Source organism: Aedes albopictus, chromosome 2 (genome assembly GCF_035046485.1).
Source record: "Aedes albopictus strain Foshan chromosome 2, AalbF5, whole genome shotgun sequence".
Lineage (NCBI taxonomy): Eukaryota > Metazoa > Arthropoda > Insecta > Diptera > Culicidae > Aedes > Aedes albopictus.
The window spans coordinates 425,572,977-425,595,766 of NC_085137.1; the positions used below are offsets into that span (position 1 = coordinate 425,572,977).

A 22,790-nucleotide genomic window follows, 5' to 3' on the forward strand; every position below is an offset into this window, starting at 1 on the left:
ATCTCAGGATGATCAAATGCGTCTAACTATTTCAATCTCGAATTTTAAATTTCATCGATTTTTTAGACTATTACATTGAAACAGTTGTTGGGATTTCTTATGCCAAAAATAGAATTCATATACAAGTTCCAATATAAATAACTATACATATTTTTTTCATCCGCCCAACAGTTGTCAAGTCACAAATCACAGAAATATAAAAAAGAAGTTGCACCTTATTAAATGTTATTCGAGAAGGCCTAAAAATTCATATTTCAATTATTAGATCCTTTTCCAGAAAAAATAACTCGAAAAACATTTCACAAGCTCCTTACATTTTTTTCACTGATTCAGTCGCTGTAACTTAAAAATATGGTTGAGTGTAGGAAATTATGCATGTTTTTTTTTTGTTGTAACATGTACGTTGATATAAAAAAACTAAAATATTGTTTCCTTTTGCATATTTCGAAAAACGATAAAAAAAAATTTAAAAAAATCCAGAAAAAACAGTTAAAAGCATCCAGGGCTACTTGACAAATTTTAAGACTGTAAGTCAGCTTCGCCCTCCTAAAATTCTGCTCTAACCATCTCCACTACATACATAAAAATATATGTTTGTATGGAGGGGCGAAGACTAGAGCAGTGGTGAAATCTAGTGCTTTAACCCTATTTAAAAGAATTATTAGAGGAATTCTTGCAGTAACAACTAAAGGTATACTGGAAAAAAAATGCGGAGGAAATCCTAAGACATGGTAATGCAAAGTCATTAGTTTCATATTTTTTTCCTGTCAGTATTTCACGTTGAAACCCCTGTTGGTATAAGAAGTGTTTATAAACTAGACACTTTCAATATGATCCTGCCTAATATTCGCATGTTTACCACTTCTTGGACTTGAGAGTTTCTTTCGGCCTTGCAGTCTTAGGTGTGCAATCAAAACGACATATGTTCTCTATGCCCGACGTTTCAATTATCTATGCCATCCTTCTCGGGCATAGAGAACATATAATGTCGTTTTGATTGCACGCCGACGACTGCAAGGCCGAAAAAAAAACCTAAGTCCAAGAATCAACAGTCGATAGCATCCACAGCAGTTTACCACTTCGGATAAAATTGCCCCAATAAAACGCAAACTTTACAAATTATGATATTATCATAAATTCAAAAACAACCACTGTCAACTTCAATGCCTACCGTTCATCTTATTTATCTACCACGAAGTATCATTGAACTTGGGCATTTGAGATTCATATGCTAATTATCATACATAGCCTAAATAGCAGTGTCATCACTATCGTAGACATACCGGGTCTATATGTCAATTCACCTTACACTCATCAGTAACCACATCCCAATCAAAATGCCTGTTTTACATCGTCCGTCATCGAGCGTGTCAATCGAGAGATTTGCAAAATTTGTTATGATGTGCGGGTACAACTCCAGGCAACCGCTGGCGCCGGTTCCGTCATGGTACCGCGACTTCGGCCTTGTGAAACCCACATCCGAAAATCAAACACCGACAATAGGCATCTCAATTAGCGGCACGAGACGGCTAAATCTTAAAACACGGCCATCAGCAACGGTCCGCTGAGGAAGAATTAATCTTCCAGTCGATACAGTCGATGGTTGCAGTTGCGCTTTTCTAGTTGGTATACCAGTACATAGATACTTTTATTGAAATTGAAAGCTCAAGGTACTTTAGTCGAATGGTTTTTTTTTTGCGGTACGTAACTGCTTGGTGGAACAAGCAGATTAAATTTGAACTATCTTAGGAAAGCATATTTATGAGGAAGGCGCTAGAAAGAACTTACCTCGTAGTACAATTCTCTTCGCTTTTTGCTAACTTCCGGGTCGAAGTCGAATTCTTCGGTTTTGTGAATCAACGGAATGCCGGCGATGTTGTTTTGGAGCGCTTCGGTGATTAGCCGCAAAACTGTGGCTTCCACTGGAGGGGTCTGGATGTTTGCCAAAACGAGCAAGACGCTTACCTGGGGAAGATACATATAGTAGAAATGAGTTAACCCACATAACTATTGATTCGCCACGCATCAAAGGCCCACCGTGATTTCTCGGCTTACCTGCATTTCATAAAATTATAGTTAATAGGGGTATATGAGTGCAGTGTTATGCCCTAAACAGGCAAAATAAAATTAAAAATATTGATACAGGGGGTGGCCAAAATGTTTGGGATAGGCAACTTTTTTTCTCCCACAAAAAAAGTTCAACATGCTATAACTTTTCATAGAGTGCATCAAAAATTCTCAAATTTTGACTGTTTGTCAACCTGTTATATGTGCATCATTGGTACAAATTTGAGCTCGATTGGTTAATCTTTCGTAAAGCTAGAACCATTTCGTAAAACACTATTTTTCAGACAGCTTATTTTGAACTGTCATATCTCAGAAACCAGTGATCCGAATTGAATGAAATTTTGAACGTTTATCAACAATATATTTATGCTTCACAAGTTATTAAAACATTGGTACTTTTTGAACATTTAAAACAGTTATCATGGGTTGACACTTTTTGGATCTATCTCGAAAAAATGTATATTTTACATCAATGTTATTAAATTTAAGGTTTGATATCCAAAGATTTTCTACTTCTGTTCTCAAGATATCTCTAATTCGATATATTAGAGCCTGTTTGGATTGAAAGAAGAGCACATTTCGTAATTTTGTGTGGTATTGTAAATTTGACTTAGTTTCCTCTATATGGGTGAAAATGTTCAACCGGTATAACTTTATTCGTTGTTAGAAAATATTACATTCTATAATGTCGCATCAAGTATCAATATATTGTTGATAAACGCTCAAAATTTCATTTGATTCGGTTCACTGGTTTCGGAGATGTGACAGTTCAAAAATTAGTTGTCTAAAATATAGTGTTTTACGAGAACGGTTCTAGCTTCGCGAAAGATTTACCAATTGAGCCCAAATTTATACCAATGATGCACATATAATAGGTTGACAAACAGTCAAAATTTGGGAATTTTTGGTGCACTCTATGGAAAGTTACTGCATGTTGAACTTTTTTGTGAGAGAAAAAAAGTTTCCTATCCCAAACATTTTGGCCACCTCCTGTAAGTTTATTAACTTCCTCGTAATATATGCCAATGTCTGTTTTCTGTAACTTTTTGATGAAATATCAACAAAAAACCTATTCACGGCGGTACTTATAGAATTTCGAAGCTTTTCTTATATGAAATAAGAAAGACTTTTCTGATTCTGGGACCCGTTGGTATGCTTTCCTTTCCAACCGTTCGTCGAATTTGCTCGAGAAGTTGTCAAAACTCGGTTGTTTTTGCGCTACTCTCGCGAACGAGAGGCCACCTGTTCATATCCAAGTTTGCCCGAGTCATCGTTTTGGACTCTTACCTCAAGGGCTTCCTCGAACAACTGCTAGCTTAACTAAAACCTCAAAATGCACTAAATGCAACTCACAAACGTACGTAATGGTCGACAAAATGTATAGTATGTATGCATGTGTGTGTGATCATGTCCATGAACTCAAAACGACGTACCTGCGCAGGTTTTTTGTTTGTCGGTGCTTTCTCGTGGCCAATCGTCGACGATACGCTCTCCATTTCGTTCGCTACAAGGCTGGACCGCAGAAGTGATCGCTTTTTTGAGTGTTTGAAGCGAAGTCAAATTTGGGATTTCGTGGCATCTTCAGGCGTCAAACGCGTCCACAAGTGGAGAGAGTCCGAGAGCTCGGACCCCCGTACGTCACCAATCAACGTACGCCGAATCGGATCCGTATTTGGGAAGTAGAAGACGTAGCATGCACCGCTCGGCCTAGCAGTAATAAACGTACACGAAGCCGGGTTGCTGAGCTCTGATACGTCTCTATTAACCTTTGGAGGATCAACCCGGGTAGCACGACTTCGTTCGTACCAAGCTCTCGAAGGATAGAAATCGGAAGCCTTCCGTCTAGCCACCACCTCCTCGGCACCGTAATTCGCCCATCCTATCCGAGCTCAACCTGCATCGCTGTGCGCCATTGCAGCAGCTACAGCGGCTAAGCCATCTGCCGCCAACGCTACCGAGGACGTCGAACCGAACATCATCAGAGCGAGCCGTCTTCGTCGGCAACGGCCGGGAACCCCGCAGCCAGGACAACATCGGAGATCGACACACCGCACCGCTACAAAACCTGCGTAGGTACGTGGGAACTTTTTTCATGGCCATGTTTAGTTACCCTTATTTTTTATCCCGTAACCGTATAGTTCAACCCGAATAAGATGATTTCAATGAATAAATGTTAATGATAGATTATTCAACCAGAAGTTCCTTCAGTTATTCGTCAAAAGTTTCAGCTGAGATTCATCCAGGAGTTCTTTTGGAAATTCCTTCGTTGATTCTTGGAACGTGGATCGACAGGAGGAGAAAATCGGGCTCCGGTTCAACACACGCCGACTGGAAGACGCTGCGGTGAAAAGGTCGTCGAGGAGCTAGAGAACCGTGCTGCGGATATTCAAGAACGCCTTCTTCGACACCGGCGAGAATAATTTGGGTGAGCTACGCACCCGGAGAAAGTGTTGGATCACAGATGATACCTGGAGGAAGATAGAGGAGCGAAGGAACGCCAAAGCCGCAATAGAGCGAGCAAAAACACGAGGAGCCAAATCCGTGGCTTGTCAGCGCTATTCGGCTCTCGAGAAGGAAGTGAAGCGCTCATGTAGACGGGACAAAAGAGCGTGGGCGGACTCCCTAGCCGACGAAGGCGAGAAAGCCGCAAACACCGGCGACAACCGTCTCCTCTACGATGTTTCACGTCGCCTTAGTGGCACAAAGATAAATGCTACGATGCCCGTGAAAGACACGTCTGAACAGTTACTGACCGAACCGACTGACCAGTTGAAACGCTGGTTCGAGCACTTTGGAAACATTTTTCAAGTGTCGGTCATGCCATCAGCACCTCAACATGATCCGCCAAGGGTTCGACGCATTACCCGTGTCAACACCGAAGCTAGCTGCATTAGTGCAGGAGATAGAAACAGCCATCCATAGCATGAAATCGAACAGAGTCCCAGGGGTCGATCGCATATCAGATGAGATGCTCAAAGCTGACCCCGTAGTATCCGCACAACTACTGCATCAATTATTCTGCAACATATGGGAAACCGCGACATTTCCGGCCGACTGGCTGCAAGGCGTCTTAGTGAAGGTACCCAAAAAGGGTGACCTGACTGTATGCGATAATTGGCGGGATTCCGTGTCGGACGATTCTGTGTGGATCATATTATCACGCTCCATATCATCCTGGAGGAAATCAATGAATTCCAAGAGTCTCTCTACCTGGTGTTCATTGATTACGAAAAAAGCTTTCGACCGTCTCAAACACGAAAGCATGCGGGAAACCCTCAGGCGCAAGGGTGTCCCTGAGAAAATCATCGGCCTCATTGAAGCACAGTACAAGGCATTTTATGCAGAGTACTGCACAACGGTGTTTTGTCCCATCCCATCCGCCCAAGTAACAATTTCAATTCCTTTTAGATTTGATTATTTTTATGGAAGCTTTATCACGGCATGACCAATTCATGGAACATTTATAGTTGTTTTTATCAAGAGAAAACAATCTTCGTTCGTTTGCGGTTTTTAAGTTGTCTTCAAGTTAGTTTTGAAATTCGCGCATAAAACAACTGAATTTACAAGAGCGTTAAATATTATAATAAGTTTTAAGGCGTATTTGAAGTTATTTTCAACACATAACATCAACATATTTTATCGAAAGTTTATGCTTCGTTTATTCAAGTGCATTTCATCTGGCTAATCCTCCTTTGAAAACTTCTTGAAGCCTTCTATTCTTGAGCTAGAGCCATTACTCTGGAACAAGAACTATGCGAAATAATGATATGACAACGAACTATTTTTCAATCCAAATAAAATGAATGTAACAAATTGGTTGAAAAACCGCGTTCTCATGCAAATATAAACACATAAACATGTTTGCTCACTGATAATTTAGTCATTCTTGTGCTAAAAAGTAATCATGTCAACGAAATAATGATTTTACGGCCAATCAAAAATGCGAGTAGCTGGATGCTGTCGTCCTGCCTTCAACCAGTTTCTCACACAGGCCATAGCTATGCGAATCGAAAATGAAATGGGTACTTACTGTGACTCTGCTCAAGCTCATGCCATATAGTGTTATTGTAGTAAGTTGCACTTCAATATTAATAGCAAAAATACAGGGAAACAAAAAAGAATTGGCACATCTTGACGCGAAACACCACGAAATGTACAGAGACAACTTTCTAGCATCGAAAACGTAAACAAACAATTGTCAAAGGCTGTTACTCTTGTATAAAACGAATAAGTTTCATTTAAGACGAACAAATCTGCCTTAAGATCATAACTAGTAAAAACAATCTTCAATAAAGGCTGTAGCGTTCATGCAAGGTGACTTGGTTCCATCATTGTTTTGAGGGGGTTTGGATTAAAGGTAATAACAATTGATGGCGGCTGCATGCGTTTTGTTCGCTTGGAACGGCAGCCATGCTTAGAAAGAATTGAAAAAGTGGCGTAGCCTTTTGTTTTTAAAGGAAATTTATGTCTTCGTATATTAATGATTGATATTATTTTTGAGGCGCTTTGTAATTTTCGTATGTTTTGGGTGGCATATCAACGAAAAAGTGGGTATGGCACGGAAAATTTCGATTCCCTGTCATCAATGATCTGTCAGGCAATTTAAATGTTTTAGCCATTTCAATTTGATGAAAATTAATTCGCAGTTCAATTAATATTTCATCCATGAAACAAAACTTGTTTGCATCTGCATAATGCTTAGGTAAAAGATTTCATTTATTATGTATTTTTTTTCTGTTTAATTTATTTGGCAGGCTCGGTCGTGAATAACACATTGCGGAGCCGAATTCAACATTAACACAATACAAGAAGATTTGCATTATTACACAAAATAAGTATTACAAAAGGCAGAAAAAAATCAGTCGTGGTAAAAAATAAATTGATCCATCGGAGTGTTGGTGGCCTCGGCAATTCTCTGCTTGTCCTCCTCAATAAGCGATCGTCGTTCGTTTTCGTCGGTGATCCAATCATAGCTTGCGATTCTCTGTGTAATTTTTCTGGGAGATGCATCAGCGGCGGTGATCAAACTGCTATCCTCACTTTCACTCGATGACGTGTTGCTTTTGTTCTGGCGTTTATAGGCTTGACTCTGTACAGAATCAGCCTGACTGTCCGTATCCAACGAACGCTGTCTCTTGGTTTCGGTCTTCTTCGTCTTCTGTTGTCGTTTATCGCTTGTTTTTTCATTTTTTTCCACAATGCCCTCCACAACAATAGAGGCGTCTCCATCAGCTTGCTTCTCGGATGTTCCTATTTCAACCGCAACCGTCGGCTGCTTCTCCTGTCTGGCACTCGTCCGTGCACGCAAAACTGGACAATCCTTTTTGAAGTGTAACTCCGATTTGCAACTGAAGCACTTCGCCTTTATTCCGTCATAATAGACTCTCCCCTTCCGGTTGCGGAAGTAGAGGACATCTGGAATTTCTTTCTCTACGTTCATGTAGACGCCTCGAACCCCGGTAAACAGATCCAGGTGAAAATCTGCCGGGAATCGCTCCCGTACCGTGCGCTTGATTTTTCCATACCTTTGCATCACCGTAACAAGATCCACATCCGACACTTCGGGTGGCAGATCGAAAACGCGCACGTATCGCGTGTTTCCTGCCACCAGCATGTGCACCGCCACTTTGTCCCCATTGGTGTAATGGAAGGGCAACGATTTAGAGTTGTTTTCGAACACGAATTTCATTGCTTCTTCGGATTTGAAGCGAATGAAAACCGATTTTTCATCCGAAATTTTGTAAGCTGTTTCCATCGACGACAAGTCACCTTTGAGTGCTTTCACAAAGCCGGCCATATCTGCTACGGTCGGTTGCGCAGCATCCTCCGGGAACAGGAACGCCAACGTGTTTCTAACCTCAATGTCGTTCGACATTTCGATCGGTGCACTGTATTTGATCAAACAAAAGAAACTACTGAAACAAATAAACAAAGGAGCGACTGAAAAAACGTCTATTCGCATCAAGAGCTGATCGTCCACTGACATTTATTATGTACTGCTGATACTTTTGAGAAAGACAGCTAAAAGATCAACATGCCTCAAGATATTCTTGTTAAAGTTTCATGAAGTTCTTATAATCAATCATCAGCGCATGTACATAAATACAACTAGTTTCAAAGCAGTCTTCAAAAGCAGCTTTGAAGATCTCCTGAAGAGTGGGCCAGATTAGTCTTATGGATGTTTTATACCTATTTTATCTCAGATTTGCAGAACAAAGAGCTTTATTGCTAAGTTTTATGATTCTATCTTAGAAATTACTTCAGGATTGCCACAAAAGTATAATTGTTACTTGGGCGGGTCGTTGCTGGAGTGAGGCAAGGATGTATAATATCACCGCTACTGTTCCTCATCATAATCGACGAGACCCTTGTAGGTGCGATTGACCGTGAACCGAATCGTGGATTGCTTTGGCAGCCCATTACCATGGAGCGCCTAAATGACTTCGAATCGAACTAGCTGATGACGTTGCTCTCCTAGCTCAACGGTGCTCTGATCTGCAGAACAAGCTCGATGATCTTGCTAATCATTCCTCAGCGGCAGGTCTTACCATCAACGTCAACAAGACCAAATCGTTGGATGTAAACACGGTAAACCCTTCCAGCTTTACGATCGCTGGACAATCAATAGTGGAGAATGTTGAAAGCTTCCAATACCTTGGTAGCCAAATGACGGCCGATGGCGGCACCAAGATCGACATAGGTGCACGGATCAAAAAGGCGAGGGCTGCTTTTGCGAGTTTAAGAAATGTATGGAAAAGCAACCAGATTAGTCGACGCACCAAAATCCGAATTTTTAACTCGAACGTGAAATCTGTGCTGCTATACGCCAGTGAAACCTGGTGTGTATCAATGGAGAACACTCAACGGCTGTAGGTCTTCATCAATAGATGCGTGCGGTATATAATTCGTGCATGGTGACCTTACAATTGGATCTCCAACGTGGAGCTACATCATCGATGTCATCAAAAGCCGATAGCGACAGAAATTCGGGAGCGAAAGTGGAGGTGGGTCGGCACACTCTACGCAGGGGTGGGAACGAAATCTCCAAACAAGCGCTAAATTGGAACCCAGAAGGACATCGCAGCAGAGGCAGACCCAGAGGCGGCGCAGCCCTAACAACGAAATCGAGCAAGTCGACAGAAATTTGAACTGGCAACAGGTCAAGGCAATGTCTGGCAATCACCCAGGATGGAAATCTTACAATTCGGCCCTCTGCACCACCGTGGGTGCCCAGGACTGAAATTAAGTAAGTTCGTGGATTTTCTAGATGTACCTTTTGTGTTTACTCTAGGAGTCCTTTCTAGATTTCTGCAGGAGATATCCAGGAAATCTTTCCGAGATTCATCCTGAAACTTCTTCCATAATTTCTCCATTTACTTCCGGAAATTCTCCAGGGCCTCTTTCTAGGATTTCCCAAGAAGTTCATTCATGGTTTCATCACATACCCAAGAAACAGTACTAGCTGAATAACAGTTTCTTAAGCTAAAGTTTACTTGAGAGTCGTTTGTTTTATTCTTATACAGCAAAAATGTTCCTCCAAGATTTCTCCTGAGATTACCCGTGATTTCTCCCGCGGTTCCTTTAGAAGGCCTTTCCTAGATTGCTTCAGCAAATTATTCCGAATTTCCTTTAGGAATATTTTCTATGATTCCTTTAATAGAATTCTCACAGGAATCCTTTCATAGAATTCTTACAGGATTCATCCAAGTAATCTTAACGGAATTCCTCCAAGAAAGTATTGCGGTATTCCTACATGAAATTCTTGTGTGATTCCTCCTGTAATGTTTACACATTATTCTGCAAGTCTTGCATTGACTCTTTTTCTAATTCCTTCAGATGTTTCCAATGGAAATCTTCAGAAGTTTATTATATTATGGAACTTAGTTTTTTTTATCGAATTACTCTAGGAGGAAATTCAGCTTATCAGTCCTTGACTTTCTAGAACGAAAACGTTCATGATTCATCTCTACGTTTTAGTAATGGTTGTTATCATCCTCAACCATTACCGAAACGTAGGGACGAATCATAAACGTTTTCGCTCTAGAATATCAAGGACTTATAAGCCGAACTTTCTAACCTAGAACATAGATCTAACAGTCGAACTCTCGCACATCCCTTACTCTAGGAGTTCCGTATGAAATTCTACTATGAGTTTCTCATAATATTCCTTTCATGAGGAATACCTCCAACAATTTCTCAAAAAAAATCCTGTATCAGAATTGTAAGGATTCATCCAGGAGCTACTTCTGAGCTTTCTTCCTATAGTCGTGCCAATAGTTCTTAGAGTTATAGTGATATTCACTTCCAAAATACCACTATAATTTTTCTACACACGCCATTAGAAATTCCCACCGGAATCGCAATTCAATTCCCTCCGATTTTTTCTCAAAGTCATATCAAAGAAATTCAGCTTTTAGAATTCTACAAGATTTGAATAACACTGAACCGCCACTTTTATCAGGCAAAAATTCTAACTGCAAATTTCTCCAAAATGGACTCCAAAATTAATATTTACCCCCGAATCCACCCAGTAAGTCATGAATCAACACACTTTTCAAATGTGGTGAACTACACATTTCGAATTCAATCACACTTCCAATAAAGGCCGATTTTATTTTCTTAAATCTAAACCGTAAACAAGGCCACAAAACATCAAAGACTTAGATAAATATTGCAAAGCAACCGTGGCATGCAGTGCCCTATACTCATCTAACGCTGTTACTTGGCTTAGATATAGGGTCTGGGACCATTTGGGTAGGCGGACCAACTTTGGGCACTTGCTGCTATAACTTAGTCAATTTTGAACCGATTGACTTGATTATTGGGACACGATCAGATGCATACAGTATCTAGCCCAAAATAGACCCTCTTGCCCAAATGGTCTCAGACCCTATTTATCGAACGACAGAAAACATGAATTCGATGCCACCCAGATTTGAAACAGTGTAGCTGCCAGTTTTCTTCATGCATCTGATTGATTCCCCATACAAACTTTGAGTTCCTTCCTTGTAGCAGCACCAAATGGGTAAATATTTGCATAGAATATTAGTCACGAAAATATTCAATTATTGGAATAAAGTTGAAAATTCTACATATACTAAGGCCACTGATGTACACTAAACTCCAATGTCAACTTTTGTACACACTTCGGCTAACCAGCAGCTTCAGCTGCTGTAACGAATTTGCTGATCACAAGTTCCATAATGATGATTTGCACCGATCAAACAAGAGCAAGTCCAATGATCTTCAAACACTGAGGTGCGACTCCAAGAGAAATCCGAAAGCGCGCAACTCCGCGCCCGTTGCTCAGCTGCTGCACTGCACCATTTCAGTTTCTCACAAAGCTTTCAACGGCCTTAGAACGCACTCGCGAATGCAAACATGCCGCTGAGATGAGCAAACATTAATTTGAGCCATGAAATCATTTCCCACACGGCTAAATTTACATACTTACAATTATCACAGATTTATTCATTTTCACTAGATGACACCTATCACAGGTATTTGGCACCGACGAAAAAGCACAACGAATAGCACTCAATACCGTTTTGGAAATCGATCGCCCGCCGCAGAGTGGCCTTCACTTCAATCGCTCCGTACAAACATCCGTTTTCGTAGAACTTTAGAGTTCGACTAACTCTTGCTCACCACTTTCGACATAACCGCCAGCCAGCAAAACAAACCAAACAACTACGAGCTGCGCGAGGCTGGGACTATAGCTTAGGCACTGGTTAATACTCGCATAACACACTGGCGTAAGAAATTACAGCCGTTCTCAGCGGTCTCACAAGGTACGATGCACTTTTCCTCCAAATGCAACTGAAGTGGTGTTGTTTTTTTATTAATCTACCGCATGTACAACATGCACGATGCACTTGTCTGCGCTAGCCTCGATTTCGATGAGATAATACGAACGAGCACACACTGCACTGCCCTACTGCACGCCAAAAGTATGCGACGAATGCACTGCTTGATTCAATTCCCTTTCGCGAATGCACCGTACTGGCGCCCAAAGCATGCTATCCGCGCAATTCACGAGGAAATGAATGCAAGAAGGTTACTGGCTCGTAAAAAATACCAAAAAACATATCACTTCCTGCTGGACGAGTTATTTCGATCGTTTCTGGCCTTTCGATTTGCCGATGAGCACCGTTCCGTTGTAGCGTACGTTGGAGGAGGTTCACGACGAGGAGGAGTAGTTCCCGATCCGATCCGGCAAACCGGTAGCGTGCGGTGCGATGTTTCTTGTTGCGCGGTTCGACTGTTTGTAAGCATCGGTGTGCGATTTGTTGGTTGTTTTGAAGCTTAAGCCGTTCGTTCTGAAGAGGAATGAAGAAAAAAAAAAACAATCCAAAACAACTCTGCATCTGGATCGCGCGAATACGAATTGCGATCCCGCACAGCGCTCAGCGGAGATCATCTCCGGGCACCGGTCGAAAATGCGGTAGTGGTTAAGGACAGACTTGTTAGAATCCCAAAATGGCCGCCACAATGGCCGACTTTGGGACCTACTCACGATTTCGAGGGCACAAATCTCTTCATAAACAAAACCAGCGCACCTGATCTTCTCATTTAAAGCTTATTACAAGTGAGCAAGAACAGAATAATGAAATTTACTGTTGTTTGAAGCTTGCTTCTTTAGATTTGTGCGTCTGAAGTTCTGATGCACTGTTGAAGCGGGATTTCAAGACGTTTGTCCTTAATTTCACGTTGATTATTGTCGGTAGGATAAGGTATTGTATTCGAGATTACCGCAAATGTTATTGAACATTAGTGACATATTTAGAACTGTTTTATGCCTAAAGATGCCGGGCACCTATATGGGACAGTTGTAAAGGCGTGGATATTCAGCATGACCATGCTGAGTGTGACTCCGCAGAACTCTACGATCGAATAAAATTCGCCGTAACACGAAGTTAACTATCTACAAAACGCTGATTAGACCGGTCGTCATCTATGGGCACGAAACATGGACCCTACGTGCTGAGGACCAACGCGCCCTTGGAGTTTTCGAACGAAAGGTGTTGCGTACCATCTACGGCGGACTGCAGATGAACGACCGGACTTGGAGAAGCCGAATGAGCCACGAGCTGCATCAGCTGCTGAGAGAACCAACCATCGTCCACACCGCGAAAATCGGGAGGCTACGGTTGACGGGTCACGTCATCAGGATGTTGGATAGCAACCCGACTAAAATGGTTCTCGAGAGTCATCCTACCGGTACAAAAAGACGTGGTGCGCAGCGAGCTAGGTGAATCGACCATGTGGAGGACGATCTGCGGACCCTACGCAGAGTGCGGAACTGGAGACAAACAGCCATGGACCGAGTGGAATGGAGGCGGCTACTATGTACAGCAGAGGCCACCCCGGCCTTAGCCTGATCGGTAAGGTAAGGCAAAGTCCAGTTTACCCTGCTGGCGCTGGGTTAATGTTAATACATTCCAAGTTCCAATTCTTGTCCGTAGCGTTTTAGCGCAAGTAAATCGTTGCCGTTGGATCAGTTCGTATTCTTTCATTCTCGCTTTCTGAATCGTTTTTGGATTGCGAGAACAGAAGGTTGTTGGCCTAAGGTCCCCTATCAATCATGGTACAGCTTCCGATGGAGGAGCATTTAATACTAAGCCACTGGATGCCAGAACAGACGCTGATTGAACTGCACCTCTCCATGATGAACCGACGCTCGGTGCGTATCTCCTCAATCTAGCTGATGTCAGAAGGACAACAGTGCCCAGGTTGCACTACCAGCTAAGCACATAACTCTTAGGGAGCATCAATAAATGACATAGCCCTTTTCCCAGACTATTGCATGGTCCGTAGCATTTTCAGGAAATCCCCTCTCCCTCCTAAAGTGCGACGTCATTTGAGGACGATCCCTTAGCTGGGCGCAGGGTTGGTCAACTCTGAGGAGAATTCAAAGTGTAGTGCATTTTTCTCACACAGCACCCACAGCTTACTTGATCTGATTCGCTCTACCAATCATCGCTCTCACTTCACAATGCTCTTTTGTGAAATCTCACCCGCGAGAAAGTGTAGCACATTCTCTTACACTTTTCTAGTAAAGAGCAATCAAGCAACAGTACGCTTGCACAAAATGAAAACAGCTTTCGGAAGTTCTATACTCTACTTTAAAATCGGTAGCCCAGGTTAGAACCCTTGTCAAAACCAGAGTGGCTGATGAAAAGGCCTAAGCATCGATCCCATTCCGGTCTGATCGAGGCTTATCCGAGTCAGTCCGAATCACGGACTCACGGCACGGCATGAGCAAGAACATAGAACATGATTGGAATAAAGTCGATGTCCTGGGGTCGACCAGGTCTTAGCACGGTACCAGCCCAGTCGATATACTGAAAGCTGTGGAGTGTGTATCCCTTCCTAGTTTTCGGGCAGTTCCAGTTTGTCACAGGTTTGCATGAATGAATGCGAATGATTGAGGCTGGAGTTATTTAGGGAACCCAAAATCGCCATTCGAAGCACTGACGGGGCCCTCAACCGGGGCTAGCGCAGCGCCTGGCCCCAACGCCAGCGCGGCCTGATGATAACTTCTTCTACAATAAAGCCCAGTAGAATCTCCGTACACCACTGCATGGTATGATGATCTCTAGATGATCCCAGAAATTCGTTCAAAGTGGGATTGAATTGCCAGCTGCATTGACAGTTTGCTGTAGCAAATCAGATTTTCATCGCGAGTCTCGTATTCGAGCTTGTGTGGGTGCCATGGCAACATGCATTCGTTCACGCTTCCCACACAACCGAGCAAGAAGAGGTAGTGCGGATAAATAAACTACTCTTTGCGTGGGAAAAGCTCGGTGCACTACGCTCTTTTTCGTGGTTTCACTTTTTGGTAAAGAGATATTTTTCTCTTTGAAACCAAAGAGCGTCAAGGCACACTTATCTATGCCGCACTGAAATTTGCACTTTTTAAGGGCAAGAGCGAGAATTGACCAACTCTGGCTGGGGGTTTTTGTCATCGATTTACCCGTGGAAGCATGAGGTAGGAACTTATGAGGGCCAGCGCTATGTTTGACGCTCCTTGTCGACTCACCATGTTGCTCAAACCTTCAAGTACGTTGCCCAGAATGCAATTATAATAAAATTGAAACTAAACCATGAAGATTGATTTGATTGATTTGTCTTTATTAAAGAGATTTTCAGCCCTTGGCTGATTCGTCTCTAACAATGAAGATTTTAAGATTGAAGATTTTACAATCTGTCATCGTAGTGGGAAAAAGTGCAATCATGCTTGCGTCTTGTCTCACTAATTTGAAAATGAGAATTGTTTACCTCAACATCGCACAGTGCACATTGGTCGGGCTCCATACAAAGGGGCGGCCAAAACTCTCAAGAAATGGAATTGATATTTTTAAACTTTTTTTCGCCTTATAACAAAGATAATGTATTGTAGTTTTATGATTACTAATTAAAAGCATACCAGCTTTTGTATTTCAATGACATTTTCACTGCCAAAGTGGCCTAAGTCATAAAATTGAAAAATGAATTATTCGAAAAAAGTAAAATAATAATATTTTGAGAATGGAATATATGTTTTATGTTATCCAGCATATGAAAGCTTGTTATTGGACTGTTTGAATGCACATATGGTGCAAAATTAATATGTCACAAAACTTTTCAAATTTTCATATATTGTACCTTAGGAATTTTGGTAATTTTTAAGTCAAAAAACGGTTCGTGTCGTCACGTGTCGCCGCAATTTCGAATAGTACATCTTAAACATCACGCTTAGGGCTGCATAAAAACGTTTAAACTTTTTGCAGAAATTTGCAGTTTTTCAAATTAGAGCTATTTAAAAAAGTCGTGTTTTTTCATATGTTTTACGTTATTTTTCCATTTTTGACTGAAATAAAATTTATCTTCCCACATTTTTCACACGTTTTGAACAAACTTGATTGGATTTGATCGAAAGATGATCATTTAATTAAATTCAAATTGATTTTCTAACAAAAAACGCAAAAAATGTGGGGTTTGCTGATTTTTACCGTTTTTGAAATTATTGAAGTTACGTAATTTTTGAATACCCTTTTTTAAACACTAAAAATACTATATATCATATCTAGACAACCTATAACTTCGATTAAACACATAAAAAGAGTTTTGGCCGAACTTTATCTTTTTCCGACCATTGTGCAGTGTTCGAAATCGATGATTTTACGATCAAAATTAAATAACTTTTTTTAGGTTGGTTCTAGAGGTTTGGCGTGTTCTATAAAGTTTTTCTGCATGTTAAAAGGCGTCTTTTGATAAAATGTTATAAATGATTAATCCCCCTAGAAGTGAGATAAAAATTTTATTTTTTCGAAATATTTTTTAGAGGTTTGACGTCTTCGGCAAAGTTGTAGCCCATAATAAGAGAACAAAAATCGTAGAACATGTCAAAGCTCCACCTCTTACGGTTTTCGAGAAATGGAGCGTTTTGTGCGAAGTACCCCTAAAACTAGTTTTTTCAGTGTAGCTTCAACAGATAAAATCCTACAGTTTTGTGACCTTTTACAAACTTGTTCAGGACGTCAAAATACACATTTCTTCCGAAGATGTTAAGTCATTATATCTTAAAACAAAAAAGTTATAGGTAAATTTATCATATTTTAAGGTGTACTTTCACCTTAAGTAACTATTTCCGGCGCAAAATGGCGCAGATGACTCAGTCGGTAGTTGAAAGATAAGACTTTTTACTACCACATGGGGGTGGAAACCCTCGTGGGCAATAGTGGGAAAGGTGGTTTAAATACATGACAAAAACTAGTTATTCTGCCTGTAATACAAGAAAAATTAATAAAAAATAATAATTTAGGATCCCGCAGTAATTTTTACTGCATTGTGTAGTTTCCAGCAATATTTTACAACATTTTTGAGCATGATTTATTTATTTATTTACTTAAATTAGCGATACTTTACGCCAAATTCGTGTCGTTTTTGAGCATTGTTTTTACCAAACAGAATATTTTATTGATGCTTTTGAATTCATACATATTGTTTACTATCAGATGATCAGGCAATTTCTAATAAAGTTACTTTAAAATGACCTATTTGAAGGTTTTTTGGGGCAATATTCAAGTTATGTAGCGCTAGAAATAGGAAGAAGGAAATATTAAACAGTTCAAGATGTGCATCAAAACACAGAGTAAATTTTTTTTCATGTATTTATATTTATATTTGTTGTTTGACTTTTCAACTACGGAATCAGTATCCGAAAATATCAGAAGAAGTTTTGATTAGTCCGATAGCAGATTAACAGCTTTTTCGGTAATCCACGAGTTTGACTTACATCTCCGAAGCAATTGAAATATATCAGATAAAAATTATTAAAATACAGGGTGTGCCAAGAAATAATGAGATGGTTTTTTTTTAATTTCAAACATTATTTTTAATCTCTTGACGTTAACCAATTACATATTTTGACGTCCCATCGTCTGCATCATGAGTTAATTGAAGTATTTTTCATATTGTTAACAGTACTTTTCACAAAAATCGAGTTGAAAATGAATTGTTTTATCAAATTGATCATTTGATATAAAAGATCTACTTTATTTTTACCAGGAAATCGTCAAAATATGTATTGAAGAATGTAAAATTGCAACTACCTTAATAAGAACTGCGAAGGTATTTATCAAAATGCATTTGATATTCCACCTACCGTAGCCATTCAATTCGATGACTATTGGGTAGGTAGTCATTCGTTTGGGCATAGATATGTTGTCATAAGTTTGAAGAAATTCAATACTTTTATTTAGAACCAGCTTTAGTTATAACTCTCGGGAATAATATTTTGTCCTGATGTTTTAATTTTTAGTGATAAAAACTCACTGGTTTTTGTAAAAACGTTGTAGAATATTGCCGGAAGAAACACAGTGCCGTAAAAATTACTGTGTGCTTCTTAATTATTTTTTTTTAATTTATTTTTCTTGTATTACAGGCAAAATAATTAGTTTTTGTCATGTATTTAAACCACCTTTCCCACTATTGCCCACGAGGGTTTCCACCCCCAAGTGATAGTAAAAAGCCTAATCTTTCAACTACCGACTGAGCCATCTGCGCCATTTTGCGCCGGAAATAGTTACTTAAGGTGAAAGTACACCTTAATTTATGTTAAATTCGCCTATAACTTTTTTGTTTTAAGATATAATGACTTGACATTTTCGGAAGAAATGTGTATTTTGACGTCCTGAACAAGTTTGTAGAAGGTCACAAAACTTTAGAATTTTATCTGTTGAAGCTACACTGAAAAAACTAGTTTTAGAGGTATTTCGCACAACACGCTCCATATCTCGAAAACCGTAAGAGGTGGAGCTTTGACATGTTCTATGATTTTTGTTCTCTTATTATGGGCTACAACTTTGCCGAAGACGTCAAACCTCTAAAAAATATTTCGAACAAATAAATTTTTTATCTCACTTCTAGGGGGATTAATCATTTATAACATTTTATCAAAAGACGCCTTTTAACATGCAGAAAAACTTTGTAGAACACGCCAAACCTCTAGAAACAACCTAAAAAAGATATTTAATTTTGATCGCAAAATCATCGATTTCGAACACTGTGCATCGCGTTTTGATCGTCAGTACTTAACCTCTACGCGGGGACTTTCATTCCATGAGCCTACATTTGTACATCTTCTGATCACTTTTCCTTAAACAATTCAAACCGATAGTAGTCCTACGTCAATCCATAAGCCCATACGCTTGCGTCCATTCACACCAAAGAGAGATTAATCTTCCGCGCGATCACCCCAGCAGTTCATGATCATCAGGAAGAGCGCGAGTGTAGTTTGCTCACGGAACCCGGTCAATCATTTGAATTGCTTGCTGCTACCTACTGCCGCTGGACGATCTCTTCGGTAAGGCACACCAAAATAATAACAACACGGAGTGTATAGAAATGCGGCAAAAGGCATCAGCACAAATTTCAAGTGCATCTTGAGTGAAAGGTAGTTCGTTTACCTGCTGGCATGGGCATGGCAGGTGATGTATGTACCTGCCTGCCTGCCTGCCTATGCATAGGGGAGATATTGGAACAATTCAAAAAAGAAATTGTAAGCGGTAGTTGTGGCCTTTTGATGGCAAATTGGGACGCCTCGTAGCGGGATTTGATGAAAGTTTTTGGGATGGTGAAATGATGATAGTTTAAGGCTTGCACTAGAAGGTTCGGTGAAATGTTTCACCCATTATTATCTTTGAAAGAAAATTAAGAAAATTTCCCAATTTTAGATTTTTTTCTCTGAATGGACAAAAGTGGAAGTCTTCTAAGGTTTCCTTTGAAGTTTTTTGAGGAAATTGAGAAATATTATAAATTTTAATGCATCATGATCACATACAGCAGTTTTCATGGAAGATTTTAGAGATAGATTGGGCTATAAGGGATTAACTTATCAAAAAGTTATAAAAAGATGTAAGTAATTAAGAATAAATCTGTTAAAAACTGAATAAAGATTTGAAGAAATGTACAAGTCACAATAAACGTTTAGCAGGTTTAGGGCTTAACCATTTTAAACAACAACCCAATGACAATTAAGGAGTTTTATTGCCTTGAATCGGCTAAATGTAAACAAACTCAGCCCTTCGTTTTAATGTCATTACTTGCCACTGCCACCCGGCATACCACCACATACATCTCAAGACGAAAACCTATTCACACCTGAAGACGAAGGTCGTCTACATTAATACGAATCCAAGTTACCGCATCATGATGGTAATCATTTAGCCCATTATATATGGCCCATAAATACCTTCCAAAGTTCAACACGTGTTGCTTCCGCCACCGTCACAAGCGATTCATTTCGGAAATGAGCGTCTTGGTCCTATAATTGAATTCATACTACAAAACAAAAAAAAAAACACGACAACACAGCAGCAGCACCATGTCCAAATTTATTGCAAAACTTCGCACCGCTCTGACATTGGACCTAATTGAACCCCGGGCAGTCCGTGTGGCTTCCGAGTCCGAGTTCCGAGTTCCAAGTACCGTTCTTCCGACTATTTTCGTCACGCAGTGGGCAATCTAATTCTTGCAATCTGATCCAAATAGGCATAACAGATCACCCGATGGATGATTTGCACCGACAAATTAATAGCAAACGGAACAGAGGACCGCTACCATTTTTTATATTGCGAATTTTAATTGTCGAATGTGCATGGTCTTTACGTTGTGGCGTACGTGACTTCAGGTTTCAGGCATGAATTGACAAAACGATAAATCATTCATAGTGCCCGGCAAATATTTGTAATTGTTTTGCCTGACCCAGTGCTCTCTGTTGAATTGAGAAGATGCACGGGCAAGACGCGTGAACTTGAAATACCTCAACCTACTTTCATCTTGCTGAAGTCTACGCTAACCGACCTGTGATTATCGCGTTGCTACATTTACAGCTACACAGTCGTTAAGCTCCATACGGAACTGAACGGTGAATGTTCTTTTCTGACTATAAAGAAAAAGCCTTGAACTTGACACTCAACCACTGGTCGTCCGTGGTGAGAGACTTGTATGCGTATCTTAGCTTAGTAACTAACCAACCGCCAAAGATCTTCAGGTTCGTCGCTTATACAAGCGCCAAGGTCTCCACCGGAAATTGGCCCAGTCATCTCACACGTCAGGTATCCACCTTCGTCTCTGCTGCCGCTGACACATTCCCAGATGTTTTATTGTTCACCAATGCTAGATATGAGGGGAACTGGTATAAAACGCTTTATTGGAATAAAATTATTTTTATACCTCTGATAATTAAAGATAACTTTCGTATAGGTCGGTAACATATGATCATGTCTCTGAATTACTGAAGTTTTAATATCTATGTATATTACGCAAAATTATACCTTTAAATTGAGAATTTTATTAGTAACAGTTAAGGTATTGATTGAAAATTACAAATTTAGTACTAATGATGACATAAAAACTTAAAATTAAGTAAAAGCTCATAGGGTACATCTCGCTCCGGTTCCTCCTTAATAGTAGTCAAACAACAACAGAAACGAGCGACAATACCACCGTCTCCCACCGACTTGAAATAACCCATTGAGCACACTGAAGTTGAGCAACCTCATCGTCGTCATTCAATCGTAGCTTGTCTCTCAGCCTCGAAGAACGCGTGCTAATGTATACGGGTAAAATTGCACGTACGTAATCATCGAGCCACAACAAGTGCAATCTTTTCAGCATAAAACAAACTATCATCATAACCGCACACAGAACCCAGCCAATGCGTACCTTTCGAAGGTCTAGCAGCGAAGTAAAAGCCGACCTACCTGTTCATGCACCATAAGTCCCCCATAATAACCAATTGAACTGAATGTTCTTTGTCGGTATGGATTACTTAGTTGGAGTACCTCGTAGTATACAAGCACAGCTTCACCACACTTCGGGTGATATACCTATCCCACAAACACTAGAAGAGTCCAACTTGCCATAAAAAGCACATAACCCGAAGCAACTTTCACTTTTCCGGCGCGAAGACATTCGCGAGAGATCGCGTGTAATGCCGTCACACAACTAGCTGCTTCAGCTGGCGGCGAGCGATCGAGAAAAGGAACAGCAGCAGGTGCGACGTCATCGACGATGTCCACGGTAGTGCTTCGATAGCGTTCGAAGATCTACTAAAAAGACGTAACTGAATGTATTTTATTTGGTCGGTAATCTCTACTGTCGTTTCATTGTGATGAAATATTTGCAGGGTATCTTCCTAGTATATTCATTCATATTTAATGTAATTTCTGATGAAAAGTTTTTCAAATGTACTATTTTCGATCAAGGATTTGTTAAGACATTTTGAAATATTCCTCTGAATACTCACTAGGTAGGGTAAGTGTTCCAATTATGGTTATAGTACCAATCATTCGCCATAGTTGATTTTCACCCTTAAACGGCGTAAACCAGCAAGAAAAAAAATTGTGAACAATAGATCACGTTCACGAAAGATAGTTGCACTCATTTAAATTCCACATTTTGCTCAAATTATGGTAGAAATAAATCATTTTCCTTAAAATTTCGGCTTCCCTGCACCCTTTTTCGCCATAGTGTACCAGTTATGGCTGATCCCATAAGGAATGCATGCAAATAGTGCGAAAAGGAACCGAAGTTAAAAAATGTAACCATAATTGGTACAGGGTTCCTATCATTGGCACACGCTGTAATAAATACTAAAAGTAGTTTTGGCTCCGTTTCTATATTTTTCCTGTAAAGTGTGGAAACTTAGCTATCTTTTAACATATTGATGACATTCGTAGATCTTCTCGTTATTTTTGTACAAATAGTTTTCCTTAGATAGTGCCATAATTGGTACACCCACCCTATGGTGTTTGTTTCGTTTTTTGTTCGAAGGCAGACAGTATGACCCAAATGTGTACGATAAAAACTGATAATGCTTCCACACTGAGATATCGGTTAATGCTTTTTGGACAAAATAGAACACGGTATTTTCAAAGTATCACATTTAGGGTAACGGTTGAATTTTGGACCCCTAGAGGACATTGGTTTGAATTTAATTCAAAATCAAACAGATTCAGAGGGTATTTACACATAATGATGATGTTAGTATGTTCGTAAAAGCCTCCACTGTTCGTTAAAAATACCCACAAGGTCATTTCTGGTTGAAAATTTGATGAAAATAACTGATTTTTGAAGCATCACTTTCCACTGTTTTGGACACCTCAATATATTTTGGACCCTCTTCAGTATATATTTTGGACACCCGGTGTTTAAACTCGTTTGAAACTATTTTG

At 40.1% G+C, this 22,790-nt stretch overlaps 1 protein-coding gene across 2 annotated transcripts in view; it reads right to left on the minus strand.

Annotated features, from left to right (window-relative positions):
• LOC109426668 (uncharacterized) overlaps nt 1–21,570 on the minus strand; it is a 32,169-nt gene extending 10,599 nt beyond the window's left edge. The window contains exons 1-2 of one of the 2 annotated variants that reach the window (XM_062853569.1): nt 21,318–21,570; nt 1,789–1,965 (exon numbers count right to left, since the gene is read on the minus strand). In XM_062853569.1, the coding sequence (XP_062709553.1) occupies nt 1,789–1,965; nt 21,318–21,332 (192 nt within the window). In that variant the 5' untranslated portion in view covers nt 21,333–21,570. Of the gene's footprint in view, nt 1–1,788; nt 1,966–11,521; nt 12,386–21,317 lie in introns of those variants that run through there. The other variant, XM_019702199.3, reaches the window with a different exon arrangement.
• Between the last annotated feature and the right edge of the window lie 1,220 nt (nt 21,571–22,790).